This window comes from Rhinoraja longicauda, chromosome 17 (genome assembly GCF_053455715.1).
Source record: "Rhinoraja longicauda isolate Sanriku21f chromosome 17, sRhiLon1.1, whole genome shotgun sequence".
Lineage (NCBI taxonomy): Eukaryota > Metazoa > Chordata > Chondrichthyes > Rajiformes > Arhynchobatidae > Rhinoraja > Rhinoraja longicauda.
In genome coordinates, this window is record NC_135969.1 from 29,317,066 (window position 1) to 29,339,206 (window position 22,141).

General features: G+C 41.9%; 1 protein-coding gene across 1 annotated transcript in view; it reads left to right on the top strand.

Moving 5' to 3' along the window:
• Positions 1 to 22,141, top strand: part of lmcd1 (LIM and cysteine-rich domains 1) — a 78,925-nt gene that overhangs the window by 22,528 nt on the left and 34,256 nt on the right. The window contains exons 2-3 of the mRNA XM_078414456.1: positions 4,410 to 4,495; positions 10,406 to 10,661. Of these exons, the coding sequence (XP_078270582.1) occupies positions 4,410 to 4,495; positions 10,406 to 10,661 (342 nt within the window). The remainder of the gene's footprint in view (positions 1 to 4,409; positions 4,496 to 10,405; positions 10,662 to 22,141) is intronic.

A 22,141-nucleotide genomic window follows, 5' to 3' on the forward strand; every position in this document is an offset into this window, starting at 1 on the left:
AATGTCATAAATTTGTTCTGGGTTAAATTCATCGTGTGTTTTGGTGTGGTGTTTGGGAGGTGAGTGGTGTACTTTTTATTATAGTGAAGAATAGATTCATACAGGATGTGTACTCTTTAACTAGTCAAAGACGCTTTTGCAGAAAATTCATAGATAGAATGACAGTAAATTGAGAAATGCATAAAGTTATAAGTATTTTCTCGTAGACTTGCAATGTTTTGATTATTCAATTAATAGATTTAATGACATTTCAAATATCTCAAAATCTAATGTTGAAAATAAATTCTTAGGGTTCAACTGGCAAAGGTGTAAATGGGGCTTTTCAAGCAAGCAAACACATTTGTAAGGCAAGGTTAACAACAAAACTCTGTACATTGTGACAAGCTTAGAAGGGGACGGGACAGTGATTCTTGCCAGGTGGTGATCAAGTTAGCAGAATCTGACCCCTTTTGGATAGGATCATGCTGTTTTTGCACTTTGAATCCAGTTCTATCTTGGTCTCCATTTCCTTTAGTGTTTTTAAACAACAATCTGTCCAATATTTATCGATTTAGTAACTGGTTATTCGCAAGCAATAATTGCGCAAATAAATTTGCAGTGAGTTACAAAAAGTACACAATTACTACTTTGTGCAGGGTTTGAACCCAGTCCCAATTTGAAAGGACATTTGAAGAATCTCGCTCTCATACTTCCAATCTTACTGTAAGTCAAAGGCTTACTGGCAATTCACATTGTACCCAGGGTAAAGGGAACGACAAGTAATTGGCAAATAGGGAAGATCCAAAACCTTAAAACTGTAAGGTGTGGAGAATAAAACTGGAATTTGATGAACAATGCTCTTCTAAGGAAAGTTTTAGCTACAATGTGGGGACAAAGTAGGAGATTTAATGCACACCTGAAGCTTGTTCCACTTTAACTCTGTGACTTGCCTATTTTATTCCTCTATCTTCGTGGTGTCTTATTTATTTAGTTTTTTAGATCTGCTAATGGTGTGAAACTTTATTCTACAATCATTATTGGCATGCATACATCGATGGTATTGATAAATACATTCTGCCTTGCCATTGGCCTTGCCTTTGCACACAGTGCAAACATGTCCTTGAACATTGATTAATGAGTTAGTGTGAGGGTTCATTAGTGTGAAGACAAATGTTGGTCCCTTATAATCAGAGAGACAGGTGAATTTATAATGGGAAACAAAGAAATGGCAAAACAGCTAAACAAGCACTTTGGTTCTGTCTTCACTAAGGAGGACACAAACAATCTCTCAGAAATACAAGGGGACCGAGGATCTAGTGGAAGGGAGGAACTGAAGGGAATCCACATTAGTCAGGAAATTGTGTTAGGTAAACTGTTGGGACTGAAGGCAGATAAATTCCCAGGGCCTGATGGTCGGCATCCCAAGGAGGTGCCCCTAGAAATCGTGGACACATTGGTGGTCATTTTCCAATGTTCTCTCAACTCTGGATCAGTTCCTGTTGACTGGATGGTAGCAAATGTAACCCCACATTTTAAGAGAGGAGGGAGAGAGAAACCAGGGAATTATAGACTGGTTAGCCTCACATCGGTAGTGGGGAAGATGCTTGAGTCGATTGTTAAAGATGTTATAGCAGCACATTTGGAAAGTAGTGACAGGATGTCAACATGGATTTATGAAGGGGAAATCATGCTTGACTAATATTCTGGCATTTTTGGAGGATGTACCAAGTAGAATGGATAAGGGAGAGCCAGTGGATGTGGTGTATCTGGACTTTCAAAAAGCCTTTGACAAGGTCCCACACAAGAGATTAGTGTGCAAAATTAGAGCACATGATGTTGGGGGTAGGGTATTGACATGGATAGAGAACTGATTGGCAGTCAGAAAGCAAAGAATAGGAATTAACGGGTCTTTTTCAGAATGGCAGGCAGTGACTGGTAGGGTGCCGCAAGGCTCGGTGCTGGGACCCCAGTTATTTACAATATATATTAACGATTTAGACGAGGGAATTAAATGTGACATCTCTAAGTTTGCGGATGACACAAAGCTGGGTGGCAGTGTGAGCTGCAATGAGGATGCTATGAGGCTGCAAGGTGACTTGGATAGGTTGGGTGAATGGGTAGATGCATGGCAGATGCAGTATAATGTGGATAAATGTGAGGTTATCCCCTTTAGTGGCAAGAACAGGAAGGTGTCAGAGGTGCAACGAGACCTGGGTGTGCTTGTACTTCAGTCACAGAAAGTAAGCATGCAGGTACAGCAGGCAGTGAAGAAAGCTAATGGCATGTTGGCCTTCATTGCGAGAGGATTTGAGTTTAGGAGCAAGGAGGAACTACTGCAGTTGTACAGGGCCCTGGTGAGACTGCACCAGGAGTATTGTATGCAATTTTGGTCCCCTAATTTGAGGAAGGACCTTTTTGAGGGAGTGCAGCTTAAGTTCACCAGGTTAATTCCCAGGGATGGCGGGACTGATATATGATTAAACAATGGGTCGACTGGGCTTGTATTCACTGGAATTTAGAAGGATGAGAGGGGATCGTATAGAAACATATAAAATTCTTAAAGGATTGGACAGACTAGATGCACAAAAAATGTTCCCGATGTTGGGGGCGACCAGAACCAGGGGTCACAGTTTAAGAATAAGGGGTAGGCCATTTAGGACTGAGATGAGGAAAAATTTCTTCACCCAGAGAGTTGTGAATCTGTGGAATTCTCTGCCACAGAAGGCAGTGGAGGCCAATTCACTGGATGTTTTCAAGAGAGAGTTAGATTTAGCTCTTAGGGCTAAATGAATCAAGGGATATGGGGAAAAAGCAGAAACGGGGTACTGATTTTAGATGATCAGCCATGATTATATTGAATGGCAGTGCAGGCTCGAAGGGCCAAATGGCCTACTCCTGCGCCTATTTTTCTATGTTTGTATGCTTCTAGTTCTCTTTCACCAAACCATTTCCAGTTACTAAAATTTGGTAAAAATTGACGATCAGTGGTGGGATTGTAGGAATCCATTGTCCCATGGATAAACATGGATTAATTTTGTATTTTGCATTTGGAGATGTGTTCGAGCCTCCACCAGTTGAAATCATCCTCTTTTTTAAATTGAGTTTCACTCAAACTAAACACAAAAAGTAATTGGTATTTTTTCATTTCACCCCTTTGAAAGGATGCCTTGGTGCAGACTTCCTTTGTTCTGCAAGATGCATGGAAGGTTGCCCAAAATTGGAGGTGTTAAGCCAAGTTTGAGCATTCCATTATAGATTGTTGGCTGTTATCAACATTTTTTTTTCCACTATTACTAACCAATGTTTTTGCAACTCATAGCAAGCTTTCACAATTTTATTTCTCTGAACTTGATATTTTATGATAAATTAAATACATTTCAGCCCAGTCATTAGTTTATTTTTCTCAATTTTTGCCAATGTTGCTTGCCGTTTATTTTGACCTTTTTTATAAAAGCTGTTGACATCGCAACTTTCAGAATACAAGTTGTACTTTAGTGGACATTATGTTGAGTGCTTGAAGTTTATGGACAATGATAAAATATTGTAAACAGCCTAGTCATGTTGCAGCTAAGAATTTTCACGTAGAGGTATTTTGATTAATAGATTTGGGCCAATTTTTAAGTAAAACAATATTCGTCTTTGTTAGACTCTGAGGGGTGTAAAAGGACCTGTGTCTCCAAGGAATATGAACTATTCATCATTCTCAAAAATAAAGACATTTTATGTTTGAATGCATTGCCAGCAGGAAATGGAAAAGCTGCATGTCTCTTTTTAAACCATATTGGAAAGAGATCCTCAAACTGCTAGTGATTTGGAGAAAATGCAGTAAAATCACTGAGCATGGTGAACATATTTTCAGCCTTGTCTCAACATTATTTTGCATTGATATCTCGGTTTTCCAGAACAATTGTCTATTTGATCTAAAATAAGCGTCCTCTGGATAGGACAAGTTTGGAGGGATATGGACCAAGCGCAGGCAGGTGGGACTAGTGTAGCCGGGACATGTTGGCCGATGTGGGCAAGTTGGGCTGAAGGGCCTGTTTCCACACTGTATCACTCTATGACTATATATCGACTGGAGTTCCATTCAAAGCAATGGTCATTTGATCAGATGCAAGTATCAGTCTTGATACCTTGTGAAGGGAAAGGGGCTAATAGGAAGGCACTTTCAAAGTGCTAACATAAACATAATGGGCAAATAAAAAAGGTCTTGTGTGGTATCTATATTTGTAACGGGGTGAATTCTATGTAGTTACGTCAATGTGGATGTCCATTCAAGTTTATAGTTATCTTAGTATTTGTTAATTGGCTTTCTACAGAATAGGAATACCTTTTGAAGAAGTACTTCTCGGGAGATGGGTTAGGCAAATATGTGCTTGCTATCCTGTCATTATTTATTCTCTTGTTTCACTCTTGTATTTTCTTTACAGATGTCCATTCTCCATCAGGCAGGAAAAGGAACCCCGTGCCTAGGATGCAGAGGGATGTGTAAGGCATTTGAGCCACATCCTTGGAGGTAAATGGTCCATGTATAGATCATAAAATCTCACAGTTCAAAGGAAGCCCATTTGGCCCAAAATGATATCTGTAAATATCTATTTTCCTTGTATGTCCCCCAGATGAATTATCTTTCTTCTTTACTACTGTATATGCAATTTCTGTTTGAACGTTACTATGAATCTGCTTCCTTTACCTATCCATCTAGTGAACTGCAGGCTCAAACACTCTTTAAGGAAGTAATTCATTACTTTATGAGTGAATATTTGTCATATTTAAAAGCATATCAGAGCACTCCCAGTCAATTACATTTCTATTGACTTTGGTGTCCAAAAATAAAAGACCTTTTTATTTCGCAAGGCAAACTAGCACATTTTTTGTAACCTATTAATAAAGAAATGTTTAGACATTTAGGCTTTGTCTATTGACTGCAGTCACATCGTGAGATGTCTTTTACACAATTCTTGCTTCATTCTGTCTGCCAGACTCTGGCATGAAGCATATGCAAGTTTAAATATGAATTATTTTTGAGGTGTTCATTTGCCTTTGTTTTTTTTACATTATTTCCTAATTCATTATTTGGTACCACACCAACCTCACATATTCATTCCTGTTCTAATTGTTCTGTGGCTGCTAAGGGATTATAGTTCAATATCCTAGTGAATACTTTGCATTGTTGTGATTTCATTATAAGATGTATAGTGTGAACAATAAGTGTTTGTGGAATGTAATGCACTGAGATGTATTTCAAAAAATAGGTTTGCCTTAACTGTTCATAGACTTTTAAATAGATACAGAACCACTTAAACCCACTTTCAGTAAACGTAATACCATTCATCTCATTTTTTTTTAAAGTTTGAGACCTGGATAGTAAGAATTTATTGTTTTTCTCAAAAAAATGTAATTAATACCCATGATGTGAGGCACATGAAGGTGGAAACACTTCAGGGCCTGACCAAGTATATCCTAGGATGTTGTTGGAAGCAAGGGAAGAAATATATGCATTCTGGCAGAAATATTTGCATATTGCTTAGCCAATGATGTGGTACCAGAAGGCTGGAGGGTGGCTCATGTTGTGCATTTTATTTAAGAAGGGCTGCAAGGACATGCGGTGAATCTAACATTAGTGATGGGAAAGTTAATAGAGGGAATTCTGAGATACAGAATCTACCTGCATTTCGAAAGGCTCGAATTGATTAGGAATAGTCAGCATAGCTTTGTGCATGAGAAATATTTTTTTACTAATTTGATGTTTATTGAAGAGGTGACCAAGAGGATTGATGAGGGCAGGGCTGTGGGCATCTGCATGGACTTTCTCAACACTTTAAACAAGGTCCAATGTAGTAGGCTGGTGTAGAAGATGACATCACATGGGATCCATTGACATGTCGGAGGATTGTTTTTTCAGATTGGTGGCCTCTGATATGAAATGGCCTTGAGAAATCGGATGACTATGTGAGAAATTGGCCAAGTATGTCCAGTTTACAAAAACCAGGACAAATTGAATCTGGTTAATTAATGATCAATCAATCTACAGGTGAATCGGGCATGAGGGGCTGAATGGCCTGTGTTTTTTTTCTTTCAGATTCTTAAAGTTATTAATTAATTTGGGTCAAAGAACCATAAATGATGCTGAGAAGCTGATCAACCATGACCAAAATGCAAGGCAGAACTATCTCAAGGAACTGCACCAAATTATTAATAAATAATTCTAATTGAATATTACTTTCATATGGTTGATTATTGCAAGATTCAACTACAAGCACTAACAGACAGACGCAGATACAAATGCATGGTGGATTATATGCACACATGGATCAGCATGTGTAACATTGCAACTGCACGAGGAGGAACTTAGTCAGAGGATGGTGAATCTGGGGAATTCATTGCCACAGAGGGCTGTGGAGGCCAAGTCAGGGGATCTTTTTAAGGCAGAGATAGACAAATTCTTGATTAGAACGAATGTCAAGGGTTATGGGTCGAAGGCAGGAAAATGGGATTAGGAGGCAGAGATCAACCATGATTGAATGGCGGAGTAGACTCGATGGGCCGAATGGCCTAATACTACTCCTGTAACTTGTGAACTTGTGGCATTGAAACTTGGAAACCTTGTCTCTCTCATTCACAAGGAAACCAGTGATTTTGGAAGGGTTGAAGATTAAGTGTCTAGAGAGACACGAGTTGCTTCTCAAAAATGTTGGTCCACGAACACTGTGTTTGTAAACAACATCTGTCCTTTCTTTTCTGATTTTAAATGCTTAAAGATCAATTTATTGCGGCCGAAAGTTTATCTTTTCCCTTGTGAATAGAGGATGCTGGATGCTGCTGAGGAGGGAAGGCCTTAACAGATTGAATAGGAATCATTATTTGAAATGCATTATTTGGATTTGATTATCAATGTGGTTTCTGTTTTTCTGGTTAAGTTGCTCCAGATTGAGGAATAAGAAAGTTTTCTAAGTCCACGGTTGTTTTCTTAAATTGTAATGGGGCTGTGGGGTTGGCAGTATGGAAAGCCTGGTTGGCCAATGTAAGATTCAAGTAATACTTCCACCCAGTCCCGAGTGCGCTGACATCTGTGCAGGGTGTGGCAGAAAATCGAAACTCCAGCCCACCCTCCCAGGGACCCTGTTTCTTGAGGAATCTATGCAGATTAAAATTGTGGGATACATCCTTTTCATCAGGCTAAGCTTAGATGAAGTCATACAGAACAGGAACAGTCCCTTCGGCCCATAAAGTGCACACTAATCTTTTTGTCCATCTGCTCCAATCCTATTTATCCACATTAGATCCATATCCTTCTATGCCTTGCTATTTAAGTATCTGGCTAAATGCCTCTTAAATGTGATTGTATCTCATTTCACTACCTCTCTACAGCGAGTTTTGGAAATGAACTACAGGCACCTCACATTTTATGTGCGGGTTACATAATTTAAAAACAGCACATAATTCAAAAATGCGTACACTATACATACACTACACTGCCAAGTGTAAATTTGAGTGAGTTATTCCAAAGATATGTGCGTGCAAATCAGGCTTTGGTACTAATTGAACAAGAGCGTTACTTCAAACAAGTGTAAAATGTGAGTTGCCTGTACTCTCTATGTGGGGGGAAATTAAAGCAAATTACCCCTCAAATTCTCTTTTTAAAAATTCTTTAATCTCATTTTCAGTCTATGTCAATTCTGATTTTGATATGCCTACTATGGGAAAAATATTTTTTAATCATCTAACCTATCCACACTGCTCATCACCTTGTACAGTAGTATATCTCTATCAGATTGACTTTCGGCCTCCTTCACTCCAGGGAAAACAAACTTGGTCTATCTAATCTCTCCCCCCCATAACTGAAGTTCTCCAATCCATTCAACGCCCTGGTGAATCTCCTCTGCACTTTCTCCAGTGTTATCACACCCTTACGTTTGTGTGACGACCGGAACTGCACACAATTATTCAAGTGCGACCTAACCTGTATTTTGTAATGTTGCAACATAATGTCCCAACTCTTGTATTCTATGAAAAAAGGCACACGATGCAGGGGTAACTGAGTGGGCCAGACAGATCTCTGGGGAGGACATGGATAGGTGTCATTTCAGGTTGGGATCCTTCCTCAGACTGATTTCATAGGTCAGGGCACATTCTCAGGTTCGTCAGCATTCATCAATGCCCTACTGTATATGACCTACCTCTATTTTGTTTCCCAAAAGGCAACACAAACCTGGAAAAAAATCACTGTAATCCATTGAAATCCATGGAAATGAATAGTCTGCCTTATATGTCGTAATTTTTTTTAATTGATAACTGCCTTAAATCGATACTTGGCTCATAGGAAGAATACAGGGTTATGGAGAGTTTCAGGGAATAATGATAAATGCAAGAAAATCCTACAATGCTCCAGTATAAACTTTCATCTTCAGCTATCTTGTGGTTAGTTTCTAAACAAAATTCTGAATTTTAGTTTCGAGTTGAGGCAAGTATATCTTGCTATGTTCCTGTCAAAGTTAATTTTTAAACTGGCAATGGACAATTCCCAATAATGCCAATGAAATATGAGCTGGACAAGTGCCCAAAATTCAGTGTTAGTTTTAAGTCGAGGAATATGATTTGTTTGTTTCGCTAATCATTGGTGTGGATGATCCATGGGAATAAGAAGTCATGATTTGATGCAGGGATTAGAGTAAAGCTGTTTTCTCCTTCACATGCGTGTACACAGTCCAAATAGGGTTGGGCTGAGTTGGGTTCTTGAACACATGATGGGTTCCTCTTTCCCAAATCTGTGCCTGTTTCAGGTGATCCTGTAGTTAACATGCCCATAGCACAGGGATTAGTGTTTCTCACACAAAACTTGGTGCAAGGGGAAACTGAGTTTGGAAAAAGGGGAGGTGGGGGAGGGGGGGGTTGGGGATGAAAGACAGTGGCAGCTTAGGAAGGAGAAGAAGCTAGAGACAGTGGTCAGTGCTATGGCAAGGAGGACAAAGAACCCAAGAAATAGGGCAGCACAGTGGCACAGCAGGAGAGTTGTTGCCTCGCAGTGCCAGAAACCCAGGTTCGATTCTAACCTTGGGTGCTGTCTGTACGGAGTTTGCATGTCCTCCCTGTGACCATGTGGGTTTTCTCTGGATACTCAGTTTTCCTCCCACATTCCAAAGACTTGCAGGTTTGTAGGTTAATTGGGTCCTTTGGAGGGAAAGGAAGGTAGGAAAAGGGAAGACACTCTTAACTTTCACCTTTGGTGATATAGCTTTGCAGCTTTGGCATTTGTTGATTAATGTTTAATTAAATTAATTAATAAAAAAATAATTTTAAAAATAAATTAATTAATTTAAAAATGGCACATTAATGTTGAACAACTGAATGATTTGTTACATGTTAAGCCTTATCTACAATAAGCATTTTTCAGTCAGGTCAACAGGGTGATACTGCCATGCTCTCTCAGTATAATTGCTGTTATCTCCAACTTCAGAATGGCCTCATTTATGACACTGCAGTTCTTGAGTTATTACTATAGAGAGCTCAGAGGTGTTAGCAGATTGCTAATGTAATGTTTTGCCAAGTTTTGAAAAACATTTGTGCTTATGGGATCTTTCTGCCTGCAAAGTGAATTGTGAACTTGCCAATTTCTTGTGACTCTTGACACCAGGAGGGAAGGAGAAATCCTTTTGCTTATTTCAGTCTGGCTTGAATCCCAAATGAGTCCCCAGACTTTATTGAAGCAATGTTGTTGGACACAACACCACCAGTCCTATTGCTCAATTACGTTCACAGGGAGAAGAATTAGGTCATTCGGCCCATCAAGTCTACTCCGCCATTCAATAATGGCTGATCTATCTTTTCCTCACAACGCCATTCTCCTGCCATTTCCCCGTAATCCCTGACACCCGTACAAATCCAGAATCTATCAATCTGTACCTTAAAAATATCCACTGACCTGGCCTCCACAGCTGTCTGTGGCAATGAATTCCACAGATTTGCCACCCTTTGACTAAAGAAATTCCTCCTCATCTCCTTTCTAAAGGTACGTCCTTTTATTCTGATGCTATAGTTTCTGGTCCTAGACTCTCCCATTAGTGGAAACATCCTCTCCACATCTACTCTATCTATACCTTTCACTATTCGGTAAGTTTCAATGAGGTCCCCCCTCATCCTTCTAAACTCCAGCGAGTACAGGCCCAGTGCTGTCAAACGCTCATCATATCACATATCCAATCATCCCTGGAATCATTCTCGATGTTGCACAGAGGCTAAACAGTCTGTCCTCTATAATGCAGTCTTCATTGTACTAAGTGCAACTTTTCCATTAGATGCGTTGGTGCTCAAAGGTCCAGTGTTCTAATTCTGTGGCATGACTAATTCCACTGATCTACCAGCTGATGGTCATTCCTTCACCGGGAAATGCAAGCTGTCTAATGTTACACTCTTTCTTTTAACACAGAAAGATATGCAAGTCATGCAAATGCAGCCAAGAGGATCACAGCCTGCCCTCTGATGCGGAGGATGATCGGAAAATTGGCCGGCTTTTGACTGACTCTAAATATTCCAATCTGACCGCTCGGGTGAAGGGAGGAGATGGAGTTCGCATTTATAAAAGGAACAGGATGATCATAACCAACCCTATTGTATCGAGGAAAGATCCAACCTTTGTCACGGTCACATATGAGTGGGCCCCACCTGGACTGACCCAGAAACTGGTAAGGTGATCCACCCAGGAGAGCTGATGTGTGCGTTTACAAAACTTGTTTTACTTGAAGTGTAGACACATTAGTTTTTGACACAGGGAGAAATTCCGAAAATAGAACAAAATAATCAGAATGATTGTATCGTTCGAGACAACCGAATGCAAAATGTTGCTTCTACACAGCTCCACCAACCCAGGTTCAATCTTGACCTCTGCTGCTATCTGTTGAAGTTTCACATTTTCCCTGTGAATGATTTCTTTTAGGGTCTCTACTGGGTGTTATTATTTCTTCCCACATAGTTTAGTTTAGTTTATTGCCACTCTACTGAGGTACAGAGAAAAGCTTTTGTTGCATGCTAACCAGTCAGCAGAAAGACAATACATGATTACAATCGAGCTATCCACAGTGTACAGATAAATGATGATGGGAATAACGTGAATACGTGAATGCATACCAAATACGTGTGCATTAGTATGTTAATTGGCCTTTGTACATTGATTCTAGTATGTGTAGGTTAGTTGTAGAATCTGGGGGGAAATTGATGGGAATGCAAGGGGAGAATTAAAATGGGATTAGAGTAAGTGGGTGCTCAATGTTGAGCAGATTCAGTGGGTTGAAGGGCATTTTTTCTCCCTGTTCGACTATCAGCAGTTTCTGAAAGGTAGACCTTGAATAATGCTGTTTGTTTGCGATTGGACTACCTGCAATCACCCTGTCCTGGCCTACCCATGTAGAACAGGGGTTACCATCCATAAAAGACAGGCCTGGACAATCATTGTTTATAAAGTACTTTGCAAACATTACAGAACTTTATTGTCATTCGGTACAGATACCGAACGAAATTACAGCAGTCACAGAACACAACAAAAAAGAAAAGAACACAGGACACACGACCCCAACACAAACATCCATCACAGTGACTCCAAACACCCCCTCACTGTGATGGAAGGCAACAAAACTTCCACTCTCTTCCCCCCACGGACATGCTGTGATCTCATTCGAGTGGTGGGAAGGGAGTCACAGTTAATTTTCATCCCTAAGTGTCAGAGAATGGAACATGATCAAGAGGTCCCATCCCTGTACATTGCAGCCGAGTAGAGGTTAGTGGCTAATGAAAAGCCTGGTTAAAATAACAAGCTTGACTGGATATCAAGATGAATTATTGACACATTGCGTAAACTTTGGCAAAGATAGTTTTCTGCTTCACTCTCAAGCTGAAATGCATTTTTTTTTTGGTACAAGAAACTGTACTGTACTGTGACTTGTACACAAATGTTCTGTTCATGGAAGGTTTTTTTTGGGTTCCTTTTTTTTGAAAAGGAGTGAGGTTATGTGTTTAAAATAGTAATTCAAAAATTGTGACACTTGACTGTGAATGATGGAGAAAGTGACACTTGCAAAGCTCGTTTAAAGCAAGGATAAAATTCCCCTGGTCCTCGTTTTCCACTCCACCAGCCTCCACATTCAGCAGATTACCTTCTGCAATTTCTGCCACCTTCAAGGGGATTCCCTGTGCACATCTTTCCCTCCGCTCCCCTTTCAGCATTTTTAAGTGGCCTTCCATTTCGTGGCACCCTGGACCAATCTTCCATCTTCACCCACCATTGCCCATTCGGCACCACTTTCTCAAGTAACCATCGGAGATGCAGCATTGGGCATTTGACCTTCTCCTTTCCCACCAAACAGAAATTCAGAAAGACCTTTTGGCTGGTGATGATTCTCTTGTGCCTGTTCCGTTCCAAGGTAGCGCAGCGGTAGAGTTGCTGCTTTACAGCGAATGCAGCGCCGGAGACTCAGGTTCGATCCTGACTACGGGTGCTGCACTGTAAGGAGTTTGTATGTTCTCCCCGTGACCCGCGTGGGTTTTCTCCGAGATCTTCGGTTTCCTCCCACACTCCAAAGAAGTACAGGTATGTAGGTTAATTGGCTGGGTAAATGTTTAAAAAAATTGTCCCTAGTGGGTGTAGGATAGTGTTAATGTACGGGGATCGCTGGTCGGCACGGACTTGGTGGGCCGAAAAGGCCTGTTTCCGGCTGTATATATATGATATATGATATGATATGATGATATGATGTGGTCTCTTCTATACTAGAGAAAACTAAAGCAGGAGAGATGACTGCTTTGAGGAGCACTTTTGCTCAGTCTGCAGGGATGGCCCCAAGCTTCCACTTGCCTGGAATTTCAATTCTCCATCACACTCCCAGACTGTATTATCTGTCTGGCTTCCATTCCAACGAGGTACTACTCCTCATCTTCCATCTGGACAACAATTCCAAACTTGCTTTCTCAGCTTGTATTGGAGCATGCATGTTCTGGTGAAAGATTATCCACATTCTTCCCCATTCCCCCTCCATCCAAAACTTCTAAACGGGAATTTCAGCGCATCACAGATAATGTTACTTTTGTATGTAATCAATGAAAAATGCTGATAATGATCAAACTTGGAAATTACTTGAGAAGAATAGAAATCTGATAAGGTGCCACGCAACTGGTTATGATGCAAAATTGGAGCAAGTGGTACTAAAAGTATAATGTTCCAGTCATGGAGTGATGAGTGATTAACTGACAGAACATGTAAATTTGGAATAAAGTAATGTTTGGGTTGAGAGGAAGTAAGCTGCTGCAGGGGTCCAACTGTTCATTCCAATTTGCATTGAAAGAGTGGAATCAAATGTAATCTATCCATGTCTGCTGATGATTCAGTGTGGGAAAGAGGTGGGGGCATGGGCAGGTTAAGAAAATGGGTAAGGACATGAAGGATCGTGTGGGGTTAAAAATAAAGGCATAGTAATTTTTAAAAGGGGTGAGACTGAGAAGAGTTAACCTTGGGTGTCCTTTTCATGAATCTGTAAAACTTAAAGTGCAAATGTGACAACCAATTAATATCTTTGCAAGTGAAAAGAATCACTTAAAATGTGAAGTTCTTGGATAAAGAAAAATCTGCTTCTTCTAAACATAGGTAGTTTTAATGTCACTGGCAAAAGAATTAGGAATGACTTTCTGTTGTGCAATGAATGATTAAAGATTTGAAATTCAACGAGGCAGTAAATTCAGGATTGATAGTAGCCTTTCAAAAGGTAAACAAAGAGGAAGAAAAATAATTTGGAAATGTTGGAAAAAAATATTGGGACAAACTAGAATGCTCTTTGAAAGAATCCACATACTTGATGGGCCCAAAGGACTCTTATCAAATAGTTCACTGTAAAAAGACTGAACTAGAATAATAAAGCTTGAGGCAAATATAACAGTTGTTCAACCTTGCACTTGACTCTAAATTGGTAAACCGGAGGGTCAAATTCCATTAGGCAATTAAACTTTGAGTCATGTCTGTTGTCTGTCCATGTGACCAAACATGGTTTTGACTTTTGGACTTGTTTCTTCCTGTTAAGTACCATGTATATCAATTAGAAATGAATAAATGCCGGTCTGTTAATCCTCTCAGCAGATTGGAATGGGGCTAGGAATAAGCTATCTGGTAGTAAAATGTTTTCCTCTGGGACATCACAGATAAATTGTCTGCTTTGGTTGTCTCAGGCACTTCAGGCAAAGCTTTACTAAAAGAATGTAATGACCCACAAAGCACTCATCAATTGCAGGATCATTGGATCAATCAAATGAAGGCATTATATAATCTTGGCTAATTGTATACCCTAAGTCATGTTTGTCTTTGGTCTGCTATTTCCCTTCCGTTTTCTCTTTTCGTACTTACTTGGCTATTATCATTCACTTTTAATGTGGAACACACAGCAAGGTTAGGAAGACGGAAAGGTTGCTGAATCTGATGCCGTGAAGCAAAGGGGGGAGAAATGAGAGAGAGTGTAACCTACCAGTAGTAAAGCAAGGGAGCTGGAGGCTCCATGCCTTTGACCTGACAATCATCTGATCACCTCCTCCAACCTCATCTATTGCATCCGCTGCTCTAGATGTCAACTTATTTATATCGGCGAAACTAAGCGCAGGCTCGGCGATCGCTTCGCTGAACACCTGCGCTCGGTCCGCATTAACGCAACTGATCTCCCGGTGGCCCAGCACTTTAACTCCCCCTCCCATTCCCAGTCTGACCTCTCTGTCATGGGCCTCCTCCAGTGCCATAGTGAGGCCCGCCGGAAATTGGAGGAGCAGCACCTCATATTTCGCCTGGGCAGTTTGCGGCCCGGTGGTATGAACGTCGACTTCTCCAACTTCAGATAGCTCCTCTGTCCCTCCCTTCCCCTCCTCCTTCCCAGATCTCCCTCTATCTTCCTGTCTCCACCTATATCCTTCCTTTGTCCCACCCCCGACATCAGTCTGAAGAAGGGTCTCGACCCGAAACGTCACCCATTCCTTCTCTCCCGAGATGCTGCCTGACCTGCTGAGTTACTCCAGCATTTTGTGAATAAATCGATTTGTACCAGCATCTGCAGTTATTTTCTTATAATCATCTGATCATGATTGGCAATTATTTGTGCATTAATTTTCTTTGGAAGTTAATGTGGGATTTAACTGAAGGCAACACTCATCTCTCTCAATTCACTTTCCCAACTTTATACTACACAGATGCATGATGGGGCATGCATCCAGAAGAGCCCTGTTGAAGCCCTGCTCCCAACCATCTCCAGTTAGAAGGCACAAGCAAAGCCTTGGTATTAATTAAATATGAAGGGAGGTGGGGTGAAAGGTAAGGACCAAGGGAACTCTATCCTTGTTCCATCTGAGGGGGGAGGTAGAGTGAGAGCAGAAGTGCATGTCACAGAAGAGACGAGGGTGAGGGATGCATCCATGACAGCAGGGGGAAACCACGTTTATGTACCTGGGTACCCCTACATCCATGCCAAAATGAGCTCTCCACCCATCGCGATGTTGAGCTCTTCTCACGATTCTGCCTCCTCTGCCCCTTATACTCTGGCAAGGAGTCCTCACCTCCCAATGAAGACTACAACTCTCGTCTCCAATGCTCCTCCTCTTCCTCATGGACACCATGGGCTGGCCTTCTACCTTCTCTGGACCATTTTATTTCCAGCTAAAGGCGCAACAGCAGCCATCATGATTTCTCCACTCCCCTTGCCCACTCCAAACCCACACCTTCTGAGCACACAGCCCTCCGCTCACTCAGTAACAATCCAAATAGTGTTTTCAAAACTGCAAACAAGGGCAGTACTTTTTGTACTCTGGCAGGCTCACCTCCACCATGCTGAGGCCAGGTGCTACCTCGTGGACACTTCTTCTTAATTACCCCTTGACCAAGATCCCATAGACGAACACCAGGCCACCATCTCCCAGACTTACCAATCTTATCAGCGCTGGTGTACTCCCCTCCACAGCCTCTGCTCTAGCAAGGTGACGCAGCGGTAGATTTGCTGCTTTACTGCGCCAGAGACCCGAGGTCGATCATCCGAGTTCGGGTGCTGTCTGTGTGGAGTTTGTACGTTCCCCCTGTGACCTGGGTGGGTTTTTTCTGGGTGCTCCGGTTCCCTCCTACACTCCAAAGAACTACAGGTTTGTAGGTTAATAGGCTTGGTAAAATTGTAAATTGTCCCTAGTGTGTGTGGGATAGTGTTAGTGTGTGGGGATCCCTGGTCAGCACGGACTCGGCGGGCCGAAGGGACTGTTTCTGCATTGTATCTCTAAAAACTAAAACTAAAAACTGGAAAAAACCCTCCAACCTTATTGTTCCCCGGCCCTGTGCTGCCCGCTTCTATCCCCTTTACAAAATCCACAAACAGGCCTGCACTGATAGACCCATTGTTTCTACCTACTCCTACCCAATAGAACATCTCTAAATACCTTGATTCCATCTTATCCCCTCTTATCCAGTCCTTTCTGACGTTTGTTTGAGACAACCTTTAACTCCTCGATAACATTCAATTCCTGGGCCCTCATTGACTTATTTTACCATGGATATCTAGTCCCATTACACCGCCATTCCCCATCAAAATGGCTCTTCCTTGAGCAGACCCAATTAGTTACCCTCTCCTAATGCTCCCTTCCGCCCCAGCAAAACTCCCGCCTCACCCTCAACAACTTCTCTATTTGACTCCTCTCACTTTCATCAAATAAAAGGTTTAGCCTTGGTTCCCAGCTATGCATGTCTTTTCGTTGGTTATGTCCTTGCTCCAAACGCACACTGGCACTATCCCCCAACTCTTTCTCCACTACATCATCGTCTACATTGGAGTTGCTTCCTGTGCCCATGTAGAACTCGTTAATTTCATGAACTTTATCACTAACTTCCACACTGCCTTCTAATTCACTTTAAAAAAAATCACATCTCTGGCATCTTTCTCCCCATTCTTGATCCCTCTGACTCCATCACAGGGAAAAGACTATCTACTAACATCTACTATAAACTCACTGACGCCCATAGTTATCTGGACTACATCACCTTCCACCCTGCCTCTTGCGAAGACACCACCCCCTACTCTATTTCTCCATCTCCACCGCATCTGCTCCTAAGATGAGGCTCTCCATTCTAGAACATCTGAAATGTCCCCTTTCTTTAGTAAACCTGGTTTCCCCACTTCTGTTGTGGATAGATACCCTTCTATGTTGCCTCTGTTCCCATAGTTCTGCTTGTGCTCCCCCTCTCACATGATGGAATAGGAATAATCCTCCCGTTCTCCTGGTCCTTACCTTTCATCCCGCCAGCTTTGCATCCATCATATCATTCTCTAACATGTCCACAATCAGTCACATCTTCCCATTCTGCCTTCTGCCAAGACCACTCCCTCCACAATTCTTTAATTTACTCATCCCATCTCACCTAAACCACTCCCTTCCCAGGTACTTTCCCCTGCAATCACAGGAGGTGTAATGCCTGTCCCTATACTTCCTCCCTCACATCCATCTCAGGACCCCAACAGCAGTGCCAGTTGAGATAGAGCTTCAGGTTTTGTTTCCAAATACACAGGACAAGATGTTAGAAATCCAAAGTGCCAAATGTCAACTTGCTCCCGGTGGTGATGGGAGGCTTACGCACTCACCTATTCTCCTCCGATGTTAAGAAAGGCTAGGCAGACACGTCATTGGGGTTATCAAGTGGTCACATACTTTCATCGACGTTTCGCTGATTGGACCCACGACGTCTCCAGTAGGCTCAGCAGTGCATTCTGGCGTCCCAGAACCACCACCCTCTACATCTGCCTAGCCGGCTTATTTGGGAGACCAGATTGGGTCTTTCCTCTTCAGCCAGAGCCACACCTACTCGACTCCTCCTGTCGGCGGACTTCGGCCGTGACCAACTTCCGGCGCTCCAGTGAGGATGCCTTGTTCCAGCAAGGTATACTATCTCTTCCTCATCTACTGCATTCTGTCCTCCTGATGTGGCCTTCTTTACATCAGTGAGACCAACTGGAGATTCAACAACCATTTTGCCACTCTGCCTTCTCCCCCCACCGACCCTCCCCACCCCTGACTACACTCAGTCTAAAGAAGGATCCCGACCTGAAAGGTTGCCTATCAATGTTCTCCAGAGATGCTGCATGACACACAAATTTACTTCTGCACTTTGTGTCTTTTGTTGGTGGATTGTCGCAAGGGGCTTAATGGTCAAGTCATGTTGCTATATTTTTACGCAATACTTGATAATTCCTAATTCTCTTACCAGAAGAGCTCAAAGGAAGCCTGCATTTGCAGGGTACCCTCCATGCCCCATTCAGGACATCACAAATACTTTATAGATAGTAAATTAGCATTCAAACAATGAACAAGAAAGTCAATTCATAGAAAGCTTGCAAAAGGAATAAAGAATGAATAATTTGATTTAAGGATGTGAAAGAGATAACTATTGGTTAAGGTACGAAGGATGCTCCACTATACAACATAATTTGTGTTCATCAGGCCTCAGAGATGACCATTTGGTTTAATTTCCAATCTGAAAGACAGTACTTCCATCACGGCAGCATGCCCTCAGTACTACATTGGAACATAGTGAATGTAGGTTCATTAGGTTAATTCCCGGAATGGCGGAACTGTCGTATGTTGAAAGACTGGAGCGACTAGGCTTGTATACGCTGGAAGTTAGAAGGATGAGAGGGAATCTTATTGAAACATATAAGATTATTAAGGGATTGGACACATTAGAGGCACGAAACATGTTCCCAATGTTGGAGGAGTCCAGAACCAGGGGCCACAGTTTAAGAATAAGGGGTAGGCCATTTAGAACGGAGATGAAGAAAAACTTTTTCAGTCAGAGAGTTGTAAATCTGTGGAATTCTCTGCCTCAGAAGGCAGTGGAGGCCAATTCTCTGGATGCTTTCGAGAGAGCTAGATGGAGCTCTTAAAGATAGTGGAGTCAGGGGGTATGGGGAGAAGGCAGGAATGGGGTACTGATTGTGAATGATCAGCCATGATCACATTGAATGGCGGTGCTGGCTCGAAGGGCCGAATGGCCTACTCCTGCACCTATTGTCTATTGTCTATATTAACCTTGAGCTTTGGTGCTCAAGTTTCTGATATGGGACTTAAAACTAAACTTTTTTTCCGTTAGAGGCAAAAATACCTGCATAGCCACAGATGGTGTTCATGAATAACAATGAGGAGTGAAGCACCTGGATTTTGTTTTCTTTTTCCTAACCCAAGTATTTTGAGACCGTTTGAAACACCTCAACCACAGTTCCTCAAAGTGATCAGCTAACTTAGTACAGATGTGGGAAAAGTCTGGGGCCTTTTGATCTCCATTGCTCTGGACTAAAAGAGACTGTGCATTAATTCACCACAAGCCACAACATTCTGTCTACATAACCATGCTTAAAGGCTTCTCCTGATCTATACACATGAGTTTTTAAAAATAATTTAACTCTATGATACAGCTGAGCTTAACGCTAGAAACACTCATTTAAATGGAACATACATGAAACTGAATTATTATAAATATTTAACAGGTCAGATTCTACCTGTGAAGAAAGAAACATAATGATTGATTTGGGTCAATGATTCTTCATTAGAGCAGGATAAGTGAGAAAACTTGTTTTAAGTTGCATAGAATGGCTAGATGGAGAGAACAAAGGGAATACCTGTGATTGGGTGGAGGCCTAGGTTGTACAGGCTTTCTGAGCTGAGAACAAAAAAAACAGATAGCAACAAAGGCAGATATGACATTTAAGACATTTAAGAGGCTTTCAGATTGGCACACAGTTCTGCAGTGAACGGAGGGATACTGATAGCATGCAGGCAGAGGAGATTGGTTTCACTCGGCATAATATTTGGCACGGACATCATGGGCCAAAGGGCCTGTTCCTGGGCTCTTGTTCTATTAAGACAAAAGAATGTGATGGGATTGTAAGATGCCAAACATGTCAGTTATTGGAAAGCCAAAACAAAGAAATACCCAGCAAATGATGAGGAAAGGGAAAAAAAGTTTAAATGATTTGTTATGTGAAATTGTTGAGTTCAGTATTGAGTCGCAAGCTTTGCAAAGTGCTTTGGTGTTGTTCCTCAAGCCTTGCATTGAGGTTCGTTGTTGCGAAGAGTTACAGCATGAAGAATGAGAAATGCATTTGGAACAATAAGGAACATGGAAGGAGCTGCAGATGCTGGTTTACACCGAAGATAGACACAAAAAGCTGGAGTAATTCAGCATGTCCGGCAGCATCTCTGGAGAAAAGGAATCGGTGACATTTTGGGTCTGAAGACAGGTCTCGACCTAAAACGTCACCTATTCCCCTTCTCCAGAGATGCTGCCTGACCCGCTGATTTACTCCTGCTATTGCTCATGTTGTCCTCACCGCCAAAGGGCAGCTTTGAAGCTAATATTTGAATGCTCGGCTTATGGAGCTAGGTCTAGATGTGGAGCTGTCCTGAGATCCCTCTCGTCAGTGCGAGAGCTGACGTCTGGATGAAGGAAGGCTGCCTGCAGCTTCTTTAGATTTATTCAAAGCACCATGTTGCCCTTTACGAGCCCCGCGGTGGTTGCTCTGCTTATTGAGAGATTATCAGGATCACTGCAGCAGTGCGCGCATCAAATCTGCCGTGATTAACAACCATCTAACGCTACCTTGAATTTCTGAAAGAGATCAGTGGTATCAGTGAATCAAATGATCACTCTGAGTGATAGTCTTGTGTCATTATCAGTAAGAATCTTCTGTGACTGGTCTGACAAAATTGCAGAGTTTCGGATCATGGGTATCATCCTTCTCAAATGAGCTGCAGAAGTTTTAAATTGAGCTATAGCTGGTGGTTCTCTTGGATCATTTAGAACGGAGATGAGGAAGAACTTTTTCAGTCAGAGGGTGGTGAAGGTGTGGAATTCTCTGCCTCAGAAGGCAGTGGAGGCCAGTTCGTTGGATGCTTTCAAGAGAGAGCTGGATAGAGCTCTTAAGGATAGCGGAGTGAGGGGGTATGTGGAGAAGGCAGGAACGGGGTACTGATTGAGAGTGATCAGCCATGATCGCATTGAATGGCGGTGCTGGCTTGAAGGGCTGAATGGCCTACTCCTGCACCTATTGTCTATTGTCTATTGTCTATTGATAAGTTTATGTTTTCACAGCTTGCAGTGCAATCGCCTGCTCTAGTTTGAGGCCCATATGCCCTGATCACCACATTATGTGTGCTAGGCAGATTAATAATAACCACTGGATCGTTCCTGTCAAAAGTAAGTCGGTGGAAAAGCAGGCACAATTAATTGTACGACTTTCTTTTCATTTTCTCTCCATCATTCTCTCACTTGTCCCTATTCTCTTGTTCACTTGCTTCTATTCTCTCGCATGCTCATGCTGTCTTTCTTCCTATTTGTTTAGAGTCATAGAGTCCTACAGCATGGAAATAGTCCCACCTGCCTTCATTTGGCCCATATCCCTCTAAACCTGTCCTATCTAAGTACCTGTCTAAATGTTTCTTAAACATTGCTATAGTATCAGCCTCAACCTCCTCTGGCAGCTTGTTCCATACACTGGTTCCATACTCATTCCATACATCTTTTCTTTCTTTTTTTCTCTCTCTCAATAATTTTGCTTTCTTAGTTCTAGACTCACCAAGGTCTTTACCTTGCTACTTCTGGTTTTGCATTTGAAATTTGCATCGACCATGCTTTTGTCATCTTCTTTCCTGCTGTTTGCTGTCTGTTTCTGCACAGTGAGTCATTTTGGACTGATTATTTTAGTGATGGTGATGATCTGTATCTCCGCTTTGTGTAATGACTCCCAGCTGACACCCCACTTAGCTGCTAGACAATAATCACAGATAAATATCCAGCTATTTTCAGACATGACAAAAATGACTAGCCAGCTAATTTATCTTGTCATTTCCTCAAAGAGATGTCACTTATAGTATAATAACATCTCTTGATTGGCAGGAACGTGTACAGTTCCTCTACAATCTCCTTTTCTCCCTCAAAGTGCATTGGAAACTTATTCTACAAATAAAATAGTTTAGCTCATTTACTCACTTGCTCAGGGCAGCACGCTGGCGCAGTGGTAAAGTTGCTCCCTTGCAGCCCCAGAGAGTCTGGTTCGATCCCGACTGAGGGCGCTTGTCGGTACGGAGTTTATACGTTCTCCCCGTGACCTGCGTGGGTTTT